General features: G+C 37.3%; 1 protein-coding gene across 1 annotated transcript in view; it reads right to left on the bottom strand.

Moving 5' to 3' along the window:
• Thsd7a (thrombospondin type 1 domain containing 7A) overlaps positions 1–19,694 on the bottom strand; it is a 415,052-nt gene that overhangs the window by 7,639 nt on the left and 387,719 nt on the right. The window contains 6 exon segments of the mRNA XM_032906937.1: positions 105–187; positions 2,681–2,776; positions 10,296–10,469; positions 12,639–12,813; positions 13,215–13,360; positions 13,597–13,714. Coding sequence (XP_032762828.1) covers positions 105–187; positions 2,681–2,776; positions 10,296–10,469; positions 12,639–12,813; positions 13,215–13,360; positions 13,597–13,714 — 792 coding nt within the window.

Raw genomic sequence — 19,694 nt, 5'->3', positions numbered from 1 at the left:
TTTCTTCCTCCAGTCATGGCTCTTTGGAGACCGGGGGAAGGGGCTGTACCAGAGACAGTGGGATGACAGAAGTGGCTTGTCCCTTTGAATGAATGTGTACATACCTCACTACAGTATGAGTGGGGTTGACTACAGGGTGGGTTACAAGACCTGTCAGCATCAGGCTGGCTCACCACCAAGCAGCCTCCTGCAGAACAGAAAACCACATTTTAACAAACACACTTATCTTTGAAGTTTGAATCCCTTTCGAAATTCCAGGAAGTACTGTATTCGTGAAATGGTTGGCTAACAATTTTATTGGAAACGTTGGACTTTTTACCCAGATAACAGCACTATGGCTTGTACTTCACAAGTGTCCAAGACATATCGCCAAGAGGCTGATTTTGTAGCTGCTATATTTGAAACACTAGTTTCATATAACCTATTTCCAACAGTAGCTGGAATAAAATAGGGCATTTAACCTATTTCTTCAAGCCAAGACCAGCAATTATAAACAAAACAGATTGAATTTTATTCTATAGTTAAATATCTTTTTTGGCTACTCAAAATGGTAGTTTGCACAACCCTTGAAGTAAATTTACAATTTGTTTGACCATTATACAAATGGGTTTATTATAGTGCTTATTTATTTTTGAAAAAAATCACTATTCTTGTTACTTCCAGATATTTTGTGGATGCTGGGAAGTCTTCTGCTTACACTATTTTCCAACTTCTCATTGAAATTAATCCCCCCAATTTATTTCTCACGTGCAATACAAACTGTGAATTGGATGTTACCACAGTTTTGAAGATGGAGACAGTTACCCTAAAGAAGCAATACTGGTGACAAATTGGGACTATTGGTTTCAAACTATATTTACTCAATGCAGCACAACTTTAGCCAAAACAATACTTTTCTTTATTCATTGAGTTCATTGTCTTTTGGACTCAAAGGTTCCCAGAATCTAATCTTATAAATACTTTTTAAAGTGTTCATTCATTCATTCATCATTCATTCATACATTTTAAAACATGCAACAAAATAAATATAATAGTGAAACAAGTGCAGGTTAGTGACTGTGTTAACTACCATCAAATATTTGAAAAGAAAGTTGTCACATGGCTTCCTTATAATGACAATTTATAAGTAAATCTATTGATTTATATAGGTAATGGACTTTACTTTTGTTTTCCTAGAGGAAGTCATCTGAATGGTGGAGGAAGAATGCATTTAGGGTTTGTCATAGGTCATTTACATACTGGTTTCATGGCAACAGAGAAAAAAAAATAATCCTATACAGACTTTGTTGTATTAAAAAGAAATTTAAAATGTGATTTATAGGGATCAGTCAGTCTTTAAATTTTCATTTAGCTTTGCATTAAGTGAATCATCTCATTTGCAGTAGGAAAATAATTGTATTATAAGAAAAGGGCAAATACATATTATTTGCTTCTGTTTTTGAAAAAAATCTTCAATCAAATAGAACCTTTTAGGAAACTATTAAGTTCCTTCAGAATCACTTACAGACTGATGTATATTCATTTCTAGGATCTGAGTTAAGTGAATGGCATTTCTAACACCTGTCTTGTCTCTGCCCTTATTATCCACTCTGCTTAGAATGGAGTTCCGGCTGACTGTTTTTCTTCCCCAAATAATATTCTTGAGATAGCAAAGAGTTTCCTGGTAGGTGTTTTTTCTATTTCATATTATATGTCCACTGGGAGATGCTATTATCAAAGGCTTCTTGGTACAGCTTTTAGTCCCACACAACTCTGTCTTCATAAGAATATAATTTGACATTCTCTTCTGGCTTTCTTAGAGAGGAAGTAAGTAATTAGGTTTCAATAGATCTGGGTCACTTGAAACTCAATATAAAAGTTGATGTTTTCCAAGAAGTGCATTGATCCTGGCGGGTCCTATGATCTCACAATATATATGAAAGTGAAATCACAAGTGGACTTTATTCAGGGGCACCCTGATGCATATGACTTGGTTTTTCTTGTAAAAGAGTTGAAACAAGAGTCCTAAGCTGGCATATGCCCTGGGCAGCTGACAGTCAATACTCGTTCTGACTCTTAAGTGGAGATTCGGGACAACTGAATTATGTTAAAATGATAATTATGGAAACATGTTTTAAAATGCATTTATGTGTCTAAAGTAGAATTATGCTTCTGACCTTGAGTTGTTTTCATGGAATTTTCAGTGCATGCAATATATACTCAACCTGGAATTTCTTTTCTTTTTTCCTGGATTTATCGACAAACCTTAATAAATCTTAATAGTAGATTTGCTAATTTCAGTAGATTATATTTATATATGCATACTCCATTGCTCTGTATCATCCTAAAAGCACGAAAGCAGAAGTAGTGAATGGAATAATTATCATTTCAAATTATCAATTTGTTAATATGTAAATTCCCTAGTGGAAAAATTAGGAAATTACTTATATTAATTTATTAGAGTTAGGTGATATGTCAATTAAATATAATCTGAAGGTAGCATCCAAAGGGGATAGTAAAGAGAGAACTTGAGAAATTTTAATATTTTAAAATAAAATAATTTAGCACCAGTCACCAGACATGTATATACCATACATTTCTTGATTCCAACAATGTGTTAATAACTGAAGTTCCTTCAGTTTTCGACTGCATTATATATTACAGGAATATATTCAGGAAAACCAAGATGCCAGTGTTTTACCTGTTACATTTACACCATCTGACCTTTGACACCAGACTGTTCGAGAAGAGCCCTTCCAAGCACTTGCCATCCACTTGTATTCATAGCATTGTCCATCTGCAGGCATAGAGCAAGCGTTGAGGTGACATTACTCAGAACCACCATGAGAGAGAGTTACTAATGTGTGCATGAAAGCTTTAAGGTGATGCAAAGTCTCCTGCTAAGGGTCACAATGTCAATGGGTTGCTGGGAAGTTGCAAAACAAATTTGATAAAACTGCAGTTATCAACCTAAGTCCCCACCAGTGTGTCACATCTAGTCTGCCACCTGGTCGGACCCTGGATGTGTAATTTAATTCATGGTTTATAGCTAAAGTTTTACAGTTTGGGTTTTTTTAATATTATGGAATATGGAACATATAGACAAATTCAGAGAATAATTAACTGTAAAAATATATTCAACTGATATATCATATCCTTCTAACAAAATGCTACCATTTGGGCATACTTACCTTAGATTTTCATTTGCTTACTGATCAATAAATGAGTCAAGGACTTATTATTGTGTAACAGCATTTCCTGGTGCCATCTCCTAATGTCCCAGCCCATGCACATCATTCTAAAGCAGATGCATGACTTTCTATCTTGGTTTTAGTCTTTTATTATAAATACACAGATGCATATTTTATTTACTATTAATTAATAAAATTAATATTTTACTCAGAATTAGTTATTAGTATATCATATTTTATATATAATTGGGAGCTTATTGTTATAACAGATAAACTGTCTGCATGTGATTTTTTTAATGTAGATATAGTCAATTTTTTTAACTACCACAAAGAATTACATTGTATCAGATATTACAATTTATTGTGTTTTTTGGTCATGTTATTTTAAATCATTAAAATGCCTTATGGCTAACAATTGGCAAATATATTGTTGCTTTAAAATATAAATATTAAGGAGAGCAATCTCTGGTATAACTGTAGACAATGGAACTTTGCTAAATATTCTTCATCTTTTCTACTACAAGGTAAACATTTAAATGCTCAACTGTAGTAGGTTGGTTGCTCTACACAGTCAGGATGACTTAGAATAAAAACTTAATTTATTTTTAACCAGTCTTGAGTGTGTAAAAATCTGTTTTATCTTAATAAAATAAATTCTTTGATAACTAAAATTACCAAATAGTTTAAAGAATGTTTTGGATTTCCTCTGATAGGGCTGACTTGTTACTATTTCAGTCATGTTTTTTTTTTTCTTATTGACACCCATGCCTTTACTCATTGAAATGGGAAGTTGTTAATTTTAAGGAGTGATCATCAAAGAAGCCCAGGCTGTCTTAATGTCTCGCAGAGTGAATGTGCCTGTTCCCTGTTCTACCACATATTTGGCAGAAAGCCTAGATTTGCTCTAAAAATCTCTATCCTATCCTACTAGAGTGATTCTTCATTATTGGTAAGTCATTATGCCTAAATATCAGTATTTATAGTCAGTCATAATAAACATCTATGCACATCTCCTGACCTCTCCTCATCATTGTGTTTTTAAAAAAATGTCTTACCTCAGTTTGTCTTTAATATCCCCAAATTAGTCTTAGGATCTACTTCTCAGATTGTCTTAATAGCCTGTTCAAATCACATGGAATTTATAGGTAAGTATAGGTACAATTCATATTAAGGCATTGGCACCTCTCGTTCATGAAAATGGTCTATTGTACCAATATTTGTGTGCTTTATGCATTTCAGTTAGGGTTCATAACTTTTCAATAGATATCTTACGCCACTATTGATAGATTAAGTTATCGCTCAAGCATAGTTTTTTCTAGTTAAAATTTTATTATTGAATTCTGCTGGTAAAGAAAGGCTAATTTCTAACTAATATGTTAGTTTAAAAAAATCATGTTTCTAAGCTTTCACCTAACCCTCAACTAATAAAGTGAATTAATGTGAACATTTGCTCCCAGGTTTGGCTCACGGATTTTTATTTTTGTATATAGGTACCCATTCACATTTTAGACTGTATTCTATGCAACTATAAAATTCACACATTTCCACTTTCAGGGGTTATGGAATCCGTGCCATAGCTTTTCTGTTACTGTTGCTAAGTTATTACATTTTGAACAACATCATTTGCATTTTTGTGTTTGCTAATAAGACTTTTTTGTTGAATTATAATTTCAAAATCATTTTCTGTTTGTAGAGATGCAACATTCACTCTTCTTCTCCTTAACCAATTTGCTGTGAACCGTTCATTTCATTACGTTGTCATACGAACACACTATGATTTCTGCTGAGTGTCTACTTTTGCTGCCTCATTCAGTGTGGATCTATCCACACAGGCTGCATCTTACTTAATTTTTTCTGGCTTTTAAAATTTAATCAAAATACAATTACATCATTTCTGTTATCCCTCTCCGTCCATGTCCCCTTCCTCCCACTCTTTCTCAAGCTCATGGTCTCTTTTTTCTTTTATTATTATCCTTGAATGTCTGCTTCCTATTACAAAACAAATTTCGTGATTTGAAAATACAGCCTATCTTTGCTCTTTTCCACATATGTAACCATATGAGACCTTTATTTCTCCCCCAAACACTTCTTTCTCCACTCTACATAACTCCCGACAGTGGTTAACCATCTGCGTGCTTTCCAGGTTTTATTTGTGTGTGTACGAGAGGGTTTCTTCTGCAGTTGTGACACTGATTTCTAATTTTGTTTCACTGTCATTTTGTATTAACAATTCTGTTCCCTGCCCTGGGATTTATTTAATTAATTGCAAATTTCGAGCTTCAGTACTTCTTTGCCTGCTCTGTCCCAGGAATTGGAAATATTTTATGTGATTGGTAAATTGGGAAGATTATATTGATAGGGTTGAGAATTTTAATCAATTCTTAGGTTAAATCATCTGGTTCATTAGTTTTTGTTCTATATTTTCTCAGCATCCTAGGTCTCCTCTTCCAGTTTTCAATGTAAGGTGACATTTTCTATACTACTTAGTGTATGTTATGTATTACATTTCTTAACTATTACAGAACAAAGCTAAGAATTTGAGCCTTAAATTTACCACTAGATACCAAGACTTTTATTGTTATCAAGATACCACCATGCTCCAAACTGTGAAATTGTAATGCACTGAAGTTTTGGATATGGAATTTGATGCAAATATTGAGGAAATAGTTCCGTATATGTATATACATAAAAGAAACATGAACATGTATGTCTATGATGCTCTATATCTAATTATTGTGAAGTTAAAATTTCTAATTCTCACCAATGAATTAATTTATCATTTTCTAAGACCACATTAAAGAGTCTAATTTTACTGTGCTTTTGCCGTTCTATCCACTTTTGTCATTTGTTTTAAACAAATGAAAAACATTAAATTTATGTTTGTTCATTGTTGGTATAAATGCACACTCAATGCTCATAATTATCTTAGACTTCTTAGATTTTTAAAGTTAGGAGACATTTTTTAAAATAATATTCCACATTTTAAAGCATGAGTCATTATATGGAAGTCCTTGATGTACTTGGACTTGAGCTTTGTTTAAGAAGATAAGAATGGGTCAATTTTCATTCTTCTATATGCTGACCACCAGTTGAACCAGCACCATTTGTTGAAAAATGCTTTTTTCCACTAGATGGTTTTGACTCCTTTGTCAAAAATCAAGTGGCCAACAGTATGTGGGTTCATTTCTGGGTCTTCAATTCTATTCCATTGTTCTCCTTGCCTGTCTCTGTAACAATACCATGATGTATTTTTTTAATCACTATTGCTCTGTAGTATAGCTTGAGGTCAGGGATGGTGATTCCCCCAGCAGTTCTCTTATTGTTCAGAATGGTTTTTTATATCCTATTTTGTTTTTTTTTGTTTTGTTTTTTGTTTTTGTTTTTTGTTATTCCAGATAAAGTTGCTCTTTCTCTCTGTGAAGAATTGAATTGGAATTTTGATGGAGGTTGCATTTTGTAGATGGCTTTTTACTATGTTAATCCGGCCAATCCATAAGCATGGGAGATCTTTCCATCTTCCGAGGTCTTCTTCAATTTCTTTCTTTAGAGACTTGAAGTTCTTGCCATACAGATCTTTCACTTGCTTGGTTAGAGTCACGCCAAGACATTTCATATTATTTGTGACTATTGTAAGGTGTGTTGTTTCCCTGATTTTTCAAGAACTATCACATAAAACAAGATATGACAAATCTAATAGAAGAGAAAGTGGGAAAGAACCTCGAGCACATTGGCACAGGGGAATATGTCCTGAATAGCACATCAATGGCTTATGCTCTAAGATCAAGAATTGACAAATGGGACCTCATAAAATTGAAAAGCTGTGTAAGGTAGAGAACACTGTCAATAAGACAAAATGGCAATCCACAGATTGGGGAAAGATCTTTACCAATCCTACATCTGATAAAGGACTAACATTTAAAATATACAAAGAACTCAAGAAGTTAGACTCCAGAGAACCAAATAACCCTTTAAGAATGGATTACAGAGCTAAACAGAGAATTCTCAACTGAATTCATTTGAACTGGAATCTCAAATGTCTGAGAAACACTTAAAGAAATGTTCAACATCCTTAATCTGCAGGGAAATGCAGATCAAAACAGCCCTGAGATTCCACCTTACACCTGCTAAGATCAAAAACTCAGGTGAGGATGTGCAGAAAGAGGAACACTCCTCCATTGCTGGTGGGATTGCAGTACACAAGATATGTACTCACTGATAAGTGGATATTAACCAAAACAAAGCTCAGAATACCCAGGGTACAACTTACTGGTCATATGAAACCCAAGAAGAAAGAAAATCGCACCAAAGTGTGGATGCTACAGTCCTACTCCGGTGGAGTGGGGATAATCTTCAGGAGGTAGAGGGAGCGAGGGATCTGGGAGGAGAGGAAAGGGGGTTGTTGAGATATGGGAGTAGATGTGGGAGAACTACAGAAAGTCAGGAATTTGAAAGTAGATGTGTAGCAATAGAGGAAGGGGAACTAGTGGTAGCCCCTAGAAAGTCCCAGATGTTGGGGACCCAAAAGGGTCCCAGGACGTAGTAGAGAGGATATTAGCTGAAATACCCAACAAAGGGGAGAGAGAACCTGTAGAGACCATATCCACTGGATAGGCATGGCCCCTTTTTGAGGGATGGGGCCACCCACCCACCTCAAAAATATTAATCCAGAATTCCTCCAGTCAAAATGAAATGTAGGGACAAAAAGTGGAGCAGAGAAAGGCCACTGCCCCACCTAGGGATCCATCCCATCTGCTGACACCAAACCCAGACACTATTGCTGATGCCAAGAAGTGCTTTTTAACAGAGCCTGGTATAGTTGTATCCTGAGAGACTCTGCTAGTGCCTGACCAATACAGATGTGGATGTAATCAGGAAACCATTGGACTGAGCATAGAGACCCCAGTGAAGAAGTTAGGGCAAGGACTTAGGAGCTAAGAATTTTGCAATTGCATAGGAAGAACAACAATATCAACCAACCAGACCCCCCAAAGCTCCCAAGGACTAAACCACCAACCAAAAAGTACACATGGAGGAACCCATGGCTCGAACTGGATATGAAGCAGAGGATGGCCTTATCCCTTGTCCTGTGGAAGCTCGATGATCCAGGGTAGGGGAATGCACTGAGGTGAGAGCAGGTAGGTAGGGGAGCACCCTCATAGAGGCAGGGGAAGGGGGAGGGAATAGGAGGCTTTTAGAGAGGAAACTGGGAAGTGGGATAACATTTAAAATGTAAATAAATAAAATAACCCATAAAAAATGAAAAAACAAACAGAGTCTTGCACTTTCCCTCTCCCATTATGTGTGTGTGTGTGTGTGTGTTTGTGTGTATGCATGCACACACACATGTAGAGTTTAGAGGCACATACATGAAGATTTCAGGATAACATTGGTTATTGGTTATAACTTTCCACACTGTTTGGGACAAAGTCTGTTTTTGTTTGCAGCTATCTGGCTCTCAAGCTTCTGGAAACTCTTCTAACTTTGCCTACAATCTTTGAGATTCAAATTCATGTCTTCATACTTGCATGGCTAGCACTTTACTCATTAATCATATTCTTAGCCTCTCAGACTTTAACTCTCAACTATAAGTAGAAATCTAACAAATTCAGTCACTCAACACAAATTCAACAGAACTAAATGAATTTATTTCAAATTACAAAGTGGTACAACCACTTTGGAAGTCAATCTGGTGTTTCCTTAGAAAATTGGAACTTCTACCTGAAGACTAAGCCATATCACTCCTGGGTGGGCATATACCCAAAAGATACTCTACCATACCACAAGGACACATGCTCCACTATGTTCATAGCAGCCTTATTTATAGTATCCAGGAGCGAGAAACAACTCAGATGTCTATAAAGGGAAAAATGGGCACAGAAAATATACTTCATTTATACAATGGAATACAATTCAACTATTAAAAATGAGGACATCATGAATTTTCCAGGCAAATGGATGGAACTAGAAATATCATCCTAAGAGAGGTAACACAGACAAAAAAAAAGACATGCACAGTAATAATGCTGATAAGTGAATAATAGCCAAACAGTTCCAAATATCCATGACATAATTCACATATGAAGCTTAACAAGAAGGAAGGCCCAAGTGAGGATGCTTCAGTCCCACTTAGAACAGGAAACAAAATAATCACAAGAGGCAGAAGGAGGGAGGGACCTTGGTCAGAAAGGGGAGGGGTAGGAAAAGGGGGGGGTAGGATCAGGAATTGGAGAATACAGGAGACAAACCCAGAGGGTCTAGAGAATGCAGAGAAATATGCAGCAGTGTGGGGAATCACTAGAACGTTCCAAACACTATGGATGTGGGAGGCTCCCAGGACCCAATGGAAATGACCTTAGGTGAAATGCCCAAGAGCAGGGAGATAGAACCTGAAGAGACCACCTCCAGTAGATAGACATGGCCTCCAGTGGAAGGATGGGGTTACCCACCCACCTCAAAAATTTTTAACACAGAATTGTTCCTGTCTAAAGGAAATGCAGGGACAAAAAATGGAGCAGAGACTGAAGGAAAGGCCATCCAGAGAACACCCCACCTTGGGATCCATCCCAGGTACAAACAGCAAACCCCAAGACTATTGCTGATGCCAAGATGTGCTTGCAGACAGGAGTCTGGTCTGGCTGTCCCCTGAGAGGCTCTACCAGCACCTGACTGAAACAAATGAAGATACTTTCACCCAACCATTGGACTGAGTCTGGTGACCCCAGTTGAAGAGTTAGGGGAAGGGCTGAAGGAGCTGAAGGGGATTTTAATCTTCTAGGAAGAACAACAGTATCAACTAACTGGACCCCTCAGAGTTTCCAGGGACAAAGCCACTAACTAATTAGCATACATGGGCTGCTCCATGGCCCCCCACTACATTTGTAGCAGAGGACTGCCTTGTCTGGCCTAATGGGAGGGGATATACTTGCTCCTGTGGAGGTTTGATGCCCAAGAGAAGGGAGATGCTAGAAGGGTGAGGCAGGAGTGGATGGGTGGGTTGGGGAGCACTGTCTTAGAGGTAATGGGGAGGGGATGGGGGGGAAGTTTGTGGAGTGGAGACCGAGTAGGGGGATAACATTTGAAATATAAATAAATAAAATAATAAATTAAAAAAATTGAAGTACTCACCATCACATGATTTTGTTTCTAACATCTGCTCTGGGCACAGGTGTTGATTCTCCAGTTCTTGTATAATCACTGCTCTGGATCGGACCTGTATTCCACCAAAGCCAAGATCCTCACCATTCACACAGGTCAGCTGACACAGACTCCATGAAGACCAGTCATTCAAATAACAGTCACCTGTACGAAACAGGTTGGTAATTTATACCCATGAGGAACAGTGATGCAGATACCCATTTTGATATTAACCATATATGTTTGTAAGTAGGCATGATATTTGTGAGATTTTGACAAACATAATAATTATTAGTTTATATGTAGTAAATATGTTATTTGAAGTGGGTGGATGGTCTCTGAGTGGCTTACTGTTATAAAACATAAGCTATGATCTGAAGTCTGTCAGGATTATTTTCTAAGAGATAGATAGTGTTTGGTCAAAAGTTAACATGATATTTGTCATTATCACAAACAGGAGCTAGTAAAACCTAACAATACCTAGAGCTTGTCTCCAGGTATTCATGAAGTTAAATTGACTTGAAGTTAAAGGTGAGAGAACCAGTGCTTTTACGTCATTTTTTTCTTCCCAGAGGAGTCTAGCTGAGGTTGGCTAGTGAGAAGTTGACATTAAAATAGAAACTGTCTATTTCTTCTAATCTACATCTCTAATCAACCATATTTCACTGAGAAAAATAGATAGCACACACAAAATGCCAAATACTGTAAATTCATAGCAAATTTCCACACTCTGAATATATATCTGTGCAACCAACATTTAGTCAAGAACAGACCATTGCCAGAATCTCAGACCTCTCATGGAATCATAGAATATATGACATTTGTCAGTTTTTAATCACTTCATGTTTGTAATCACAGTTTTAGCATCATATTGGACAATATCACTATTACCCATGAGAACTGGCTCTATACTATTATTCTGTTAAATAGACGTAGTATTAAAATGACCCCCAACTATTGAATGCTCTCCCCATAGAGCAGTACATCTCTCAACAGAGTTGTGTCTTTTTGAATTAAATGTTTATTAATAAAGACCCATAACTAGTCAAAGTGCAGAGAACAAGAGACTTGGTAGTGCTAAGCCTTAAATAGGATGTATATATTACATCTTTCCTCTCAAAGGAATTAATAAAATATTATTTAAAAATCTAGTACACTTTAAGATGCCGAGTGGGGGTGAAGGACAACTAGGAAAAGTATTTAAGAAAGTTGTAGAAATGCTTATATCTCTGAGATGTCACATTGTGGGTTACTGGGTGTTTACCAGGAAAACCTGGTATGGGTGAAAATTTAAAAAAATACTGATGATGGGGTACATAACTTTACCTAAATGACTACAAACTGAACGGAATTTAGAACTCACTCTTTTGGGTAAGTAGGCTTAATCTCTATAGTTATCTTTATTTTATTTTATCATACATTTGCAGAGAAATCCAATAGTTAAATTTTCTGTAGTCTGTGCATTACATAACCATCATCTTGAAATATCCATGTCAAGCTTCCAAAATTTAATAACAAAATGAAAGTGAAGCACTCTGTGCTAAATACACTTTTATGTTTTGAACAAATCCACTGGAATAATAAATTTACATCATCCCTGCCAAAGATGAAAAATATATTCCTTAATTCATATTCTACTCTTTAAAACTTACTATGTCAAATTCATCTAGCTTTCAAGACACACCGTAGAGGGCTGAGTATGCAGCTCAAGGATATTAGAGATCTTATTCTGTGCAGTAACGTGGTGCTCCTCTGACCCACAGATATTGTAGTGAGTCGTTACTAGAAGCATCACTGAACAAGATGGTTGACGCCCTTCACATTGACTGTATGCATAACCTATTCTTGACTCTGGTGCTGCAAGACATTTGATCATATTGTAAACTCTGACATTGTAAGCTGTTTCTATTTGTGGTCTATGGCTCAGCCATTGACCCTAGAGCTTTCTGTTTACTATAAATAGTACTTGTAGTGTGACCAAACCCTAGCACACACCTTTAATCCAAGAATTAAATAAAGCTAACCTTAGTCCAGAGGTAGAAAAGGTAGCCAGTCTACTGGGAGTAAACATAAATAAACTCTAAAAACGATTTTTTAAGTTGAAGAGTATTTAAGACAGAATGGAGGAGAAAGGGAATATCCCTTCTGGGACACAGGTAGAGTAGGAAGGCCAGCTGGGTACTTTCTCTGCCTCTTGGAGCTAGTTGGTTTTCATTCTAGCATCTGTTTCCTGAGTCTTCACTGGTAAAATCGAATGTCTGGGATTTGTGTTTTTAAACCAACACTCTGGTCCTACGACGATATGCCTCAAATACGAATTCTGTTCATTGTTACCTGGGCAGGGCTGGGTGCAGGTTTCCTCCAGAACTATTTGTTTATTACCATCTATGATGAGCTCGACGTTAGCACAGAACTCTTCGTCCACCGCTTTGCTGAAGTCATCAGCTGAGCCATCACTCACGACACAAGAAATATTCCGTGTCCTGGTTCCTTCTCCACACTGGGCGTCCTGGAATGGAGGGAGAAATAGCTAATTAGAAAAAGAAAAATAATACATTAGAGAGCTCATGGCTTGCAGTCATCTCTGCATCACTGGTTTTGATTTATGAATAGCTAGAGAAGCATTAGAAACCCTAGGGACGATGCCTTTTAGGGCACAAGCTATAAAGCATCCGCTGAACAATTTATTTGCTTCCTAGACAAAGACAGGCAAATAAATTTTCATTAAAATGGATCCGTCTCCAAATGATTTTAAAAGTATAGGACAGGGGATGCTTGTTATCAAAACTAATTAAAGAACTGGGAAATGGCAGAGTCACTTAAATGTTTATGAGGAAACCAACCATCTCTAACTTGAAATCGTCTCTGAAGATGAAGAATGCATTCACACAGCTTCCTGAAATTTGATACCTGAACTTGGCATGGAGACCACTGGCCATATTGCCACCGGTAGCATGGCTTCACTGGGCAAGGCTTGGATTGTTCCATCAGAGAAGGGCAGGGCCTCCCATCACCTTGAAAGGGCTGGGTCACGGTTCGTCTTCGTATCATTTTTCCTTTAAAGATATAAAATGGTGCAACTTCAGCAACTTCATGCCATGGTTGAAAAAATAGATTGGGAGAGGGTATCATAGGTGTCTCTTTTGAGGAGATCCTGGTGCAGGAGAGGGTTGCATGTTTTAGGAAAGAAGACACCTTTCTGTAGCCTACCTTATATAATTTATGGCAAGAGAGATGGTTTGTTTTATGTGGCTTTCCTAGCAGTCTAAAGCTAATTGCAATACAAACTAACCTGTGAGTCCACATGTTTGCGAACATTCTGACCAAGGAGACCAGTCAGAAAGCTGACAGTTCAAAGGGCATTCCACTGTGCAGGAAGTGTTCATTTGCCAGTTCTTTTCCAGCCCAAGCTGAAAGAGGAGAAATAGATACATTTGTATGGGAAGGAGACAAGGCTTTTAGTATTGTCAGTAGGAAAAGGAACCACGGGGGAGGAGTGGGGGGGGAAGAGGAGGGAAGAAAAAAGGATAAAAGTGAACGTAGAGAGAGAGCAGTGGAAAATGTGGTGACTAGAGAGGAGACTGCGGGGAGGCCAAGGGGTGAGAAGAAAGGATAGTGGGAAAGGTGCATGGTGTATCAAAATTATTGGAAACAGAACAATTGTTACAAAAGTATATAAAATGGTTCAATTCATCAAAGTAGGAGTCAGAGGCAAAAGGTGAATTCAGGATCATACCGACTTTATCGGTTATGCATTGTGTTAACATCTTCCATAAATAGCAAAACAATTAATGAGTGGAATTTCCATATGTGAAGAAAAAACAGTATAGATGAGACTCCTTTGTAATATTTGAAAAATAGAAATACTATCAATATATAGATCTGTAATTTTATTTTCTAGATATTATTTATTTTTAGATAGACATGCTGCATTGAATCGCCAGGTGGCGTTAAAGACGAACTACCATTTCAGACAGTACATAGAATGAACTGAAAAAATATGTAAAAAACAGTTTTGGGGCTTGGTATATCTCAGTGATACAGAGCATAATTAATATTTAGAAGATTCTGAATTTAGACTCAAGCACCAAAAATGAATGTATTCATTCATGAATGAATTGACTCTTTTGTTTGTTGGTGATAGAGTTTTGTATGTAGACTAGAGTGCCCTGAAGTACACTTTGTAGCTAATGCTGAACTTGTGATCTTCCTGTTTCAGCTTGAATTACAGACATTGTACTAGCCATACATGAATGGAAATGTTAATGACTTCAAGTTCCTGTCATACAGGTCTTTTACTTGCTTTGTTAGAGCTACACCAAGAAAATTTATATAATGCGTGACTATTTTCAAGGGTGTTTTCACCCTAATTCCTTTCTTATCCTGTTTATCATTTGTGTAACAGAGGGCTACTAGTTTCTGTAATTTAATTTTGTATCCAGCCACTTTGCTGAAGGTGTTTATCAGCCATAGGAGTTTTCTGGTAGAATTTTTTGCTGTCACTTATGTCTATTATCATATCATCTATGAATAGCAATACTTTGACTTCTTTCTTTCCAAATTGCATCCCCTTGATCTTTTGTTTTCTTATTGCTCTTGCTAAAACTTCAAGTACTATATTGAAGAGATAGGGAGAGAATATGTGCTCTGTATCCCTGATTTCTCCAATACTTTTAACAGGAAAGGGTGTTGGATTTTGTCAAAGGCTTTCCCAGCATTTAATGAGTTGATCATGTGGTTATATTCTTTCAATTTTGTTTTATAGTTGTCCGCTATAAAACATTACATTGATGGATTTTCTTTTATTGAGTCACACCTGCCTTCCTGAGATGAAGCCTACTTGATCATGATGGATGATATCATTGATTTGTTCTTTGATTCAGTTTGCAAGTATTTGATTGAGTATTTTTGCATCAATGTTCATGAAGTAAATTAGTCTGAAATTCTCTTTCTTTGTTGAGTTTTTATATGGTTTATGTATCAGCATGACTATGGCTTCATAGAATAAATTTGGCAATGTTCCTTCTGTTTCTATTTTGTGGAATAGTTGGAATTGCTATTAGCTCTTCTTTGAATGTCTGGTAGCATTCGGTGCTAAAAGTATCAGGCCCTGAGCTTTTTGTCTTTGCTTTTGTTTTGTTTTGTTTTGGTTTGGTTTGGTTAAGAGACTTTTAATGACTGCTCTTATTTCTTTAGGGCTTATAGGACTGTTTAAGTAGTTTACCTGATGATTATTTAACTTTGATAATTGGTAATTGTCTAGAAAATCATCTATTTCATTAATATTTCCCAAATTTGTGGAGTATAGGCTTCTCATTGAAGACCAAATGATTCTTTGAATTTTTGCAGTGTCAATTGCTATGTCTCCACTTTCAATTCTGATTTTGTTAATTTGGGTACCATCTCTCTGCCTTGTATCTATCTTGTTGATATTTCTCAAAGAACCAGCTCTTGGTTTTGTTGATTCTTTGTATTGATTTCTTTATTTCTAATTGATTTATTTCAGCCCAGAATTTGATTATTTCCTGATAACTACTTCTCTTGGGTATATTTGCTCAATGGCTCAGGCACTAAGATCAAGAATTAATAAATGAGAACTCATGAAACTGAAAAGCTTCTATAAGGCAACAGATATACTGAATAGGAGAAAATGTCAGCCTACATTTTAGAAAGAGATCTTGACCAACCATACATCTGACAGAGAGCTAATATCCAAAATGTATAATGAACTCAGGAAGTTAGACACCACTGCATGATTTTAGCTCCTTTGTCAAAGATTAAGTGACCATAGGTATGAGGGTTCATTTCTGGGTCTTCAATTCTATTCCACTGATCTACCTGCCTGTCTCTGTACCAATACCATACAGTTTTTTCTTTAATCATTATTGCTCTGTAAACCTGTTTGAGGTCAGGGATGGTGATTCTCCCACAAGTTCTGGAATTGTTGAGAATCATTTTTGCTATCCTGGCTTTTTGTTATTCCAAATAAATTTGCAAGTTGTTCTTTCTAACTTTATGAAGAATTGAGTTGGAATTTTGATGGGGATTGCATTTAATCTGTAGATTGCTTTTGACAAGACAGGCAGTTCTACTATTTTAAGCCTGCCAAACCATGAGCATGGGAGATCTTTCCTTCTCTTAAGATTTTCTTTGATTTTTTTTTCTTCAGAGACATGGAGTTCTTGTCATATAGATCTTTCATTTGCTTGGTTAGAGTCACACCAAGTTATATTATATTATTTGTAACTATGGTGAAGGGTGTCATTTCCCTAATTTCTTTCTCAGTCTGTTTATCATATTATCAACAAATGGTGCTGGTTCAACTGGCCATCAGCATGTAAAAGAATGTAAATTGATCCATTCTTATTGCCTTATACAAAGCTCAAGTCCAAGTAGATCAAGGACCTACATATAAAACCAGATACACTGAAACTAATAGAAGAGAAAGTGTAGAAGTGCCTCGAACTCATGGGCACTGGGGAAAATTACCTGAACAGAACACTAATGGCTTATGCTCTATGATCAAGAATTGACAAATGGGATCTCATAAAATTGCAAAGCTTCTTTAAGGCAAAGAATACTGTCAATAGGACAAAGTGGCAACCAACAGACTGGGAAAAGATCTTTACCAATCCTACATCTGATAGAGGGCTAATATCCAATATATACAAAGAAATTAAGAAGTTAGACTCCAGAGAGCTAAATAATCCTGTTAAAAATGGGGTACAGAGCTAAACAAAGAATTCTCAACTGACAATTATCAAATGGCTGAGAAGCACCTAAAGAAGTGTTCCGCATCCTTAGTCATCAGGGAAATGCAAATCAAAACAACCCTGAGATCCCACCTCATACCATTCAAAATGGGTAAGATCAAAAACTCAGGTGACAGCAGATGCTGGTGAGGATGTGGAGAAAGAGGAAAACTCCTCCCTTGTTGGTGAGATTGCAAGCTTGTACGACCATTCTGGAAATCGGTCTGGCAGTTCTTCAGAAAATTAGACATAGTACTACCTGAGTACCCAGGTATACCACTCCTGGGCATATACCCAAAGGATGCTCCAACATATAACAAGGGTACATGCTCCACTATGTTCAGAGCAGCCTTATTTATAATAGTCAGAAGCTGGAAAGAACCCAGATGTCCTCAACAGAGGAATGGATACAGAAAATATAGTATATTTAAACAATTGAATACTACTCAGCTATTAAAATCAATAATTTCAATAAATTCTTGTTCAAATGAATAGAACTAGAAAATATCATCCTGAGTTAGGTAACTCAATCACAAAAGAATACACATGATATGTACTCACTGATAAGTGGATATTAGCTGAAAACCTTGGACTACCCAAGATACAATTACAGACCACATGAAGCTCAAGAAGAAGAAAGACAAAAGTGTGGATGCTTCAGTACTTCTTAGAAGGGGGAACAAAATACTCACAGGAGGAAATAAAGAGACAAAAAAAGAGAGAAAGAGACAAAATATGCAGTAGATGCTGAAGGAAAGATCAACCAGAGACTGACACACATGGGGATCTATCCCACATTCAGTCACCAAACCCAGTCATTATTTGGGATGCCAAGAGGTACATGCTGACAGGAGCCTGATATTGCTCTCTCCTGAGAGTCTCTGCCAGAGCCTGACAAATACAGAGGAGGATGCTCACAGCCAGCCATTGGACTAAGAATGGGGTCCCCAATGGAGGAGTTCAAGAAAGCACTAAAGTAGCTGAGTGGATTTGCAACCTTAAGGAAGAACAACAATATCAACCAATCAGATACCCCAGAGCTCCCAGGGACTAAACCACCAACCAAAGATTACACATGGAGTGACCCATGGCTCCAGCTGCATATATAGCAGAGAATGTGCCTTGTTGGGCATCAACGGGAGGAGAGGCCCTTGGTCCTGTGAAGGCTCAATTCCCCAGTGTAGGGGAATACCAGGGTGGGGAGGTGGAGGGAGTGGGTGGCTGGGTAGGGAGCACTCTCATGGAGGCAGGGGGATGGGATGGGATAGGGGGTTTCCAGAGGGGAAACTGGGAAAGAAAATGACATTTGAAATGTAAATAAAGAAAATATCTAATTAAAAAGAAAGTAAGAAAAAAGAAGTTAGACACCTACTACCAACCCCAAATAACACAATTTAAAAATGGGGTACAGAGGTAAACAGAATTCTCAACAGAGGGATCTGTAGTGCCTGAGAAACTGAGTTAATGGAATGTCAACATCCTTACTCATCAGGGAAATTCAAATCAAAATCATTCTGAGAGTCTACCTTATACCCATCAGAATGCCTAAGGTAAAAAATTCAAGGGACAGCACACTCTGCCAAGAATGTGGAGCTAAGGGAACAGTTTTCCATTTCCGGTGGGAGTGCAAACTTTTACAACACTCTGGAAATCAATTTGGTGATTTCTCAGAAAAAAGTTCTACCTCTGACACAGCTATAACACTCCTGGATATATACCCAAAAGATGCTCCACCATCCCACAAGGACACTTGTTCAACTCTCTTCATAGCAGCTTTATTCATAATAACTCAAAACTGGAAACAATATAGATGTCCCTCAACTGAAGAATAAATAATTTACATAATGCAATACTACTCAGCTATTAATAAAGACATCATGAATTTTGCAGGAAAATGGATAGAAGTTGAAAATATCCTGAGTGAGATGCTAAATGACATGCAAGTATGTTCTCACTTATAAGTGGATATTAATCAGAAAGTACAGGATAACCACACTACCTACCCATGGACTTAAAGAAGCCAAATAACAAGAAATGGAAATAAAATAGCTATTGGAGGTGAATAGAGGAAGGAAACTGGATGGGAGAGGGGATTGGGAGGGAACTGGGGGCAATGGCAATCAGGTATAGGGTGAGCAGGGGAGAGAATGGAAATCGGCAGTGGACAGGGCATTTTGAGGATGTGCCAGCGATTTGGAATGGGGGAAGGCTCCAGGATGTCTATGGGGCTGAATGTAGCTGAGACTCCTAGCAGTGGGGTATGCTAATCCTGAAGTAGTCACGTGTTGTAGCCAGGCAGGACTTCCAGTGGCGGGAAAAGGACAGCAACCCACCCAGAAAACCTTCTATCCAAAAATCTGTCCTGCCTATGAGATGTGCAGGGACAAAGAACAGAGACAGAGGGAATGGCCAACTAATGACAGGCCTGCATTTAGACCCATTCTATGGGCAAGAACTGATACCTGACAATATTAATGATACTTCGTTATATGCTTCCAGACAGGAAGCCTAACATAACTGTTCTCTGAAGTGGTGGAGACTTAGTTGTGTCGTGATATTTTTCTACAAACTATCTTATGAGAGGATGTATATGAGAGGATATTTTGCTGAAACAGACACGTGGGAGGATGTTTTGCTG

The sequence above is a fragment of the Rattus rattus genome, chromosome 6 (genome assembly GCF_011064425.1).
Source record: "Rattus rattus isolate New Zealand chromosome 6, Rrattus_CSIRO_v1, whole genome shotgun sequence".
Classification (NCBI taxonomy): domain Eukaryota; kingdom Metazoa; phylum Chordata; class Mammalia; order Rodentia; family Muridae; genus Rattus; species Rattus rattus.
Note: the sequence above shows the minus strand (reverse complement) of the source record. Positions and strands in the feature narration are given on the sequence as shown.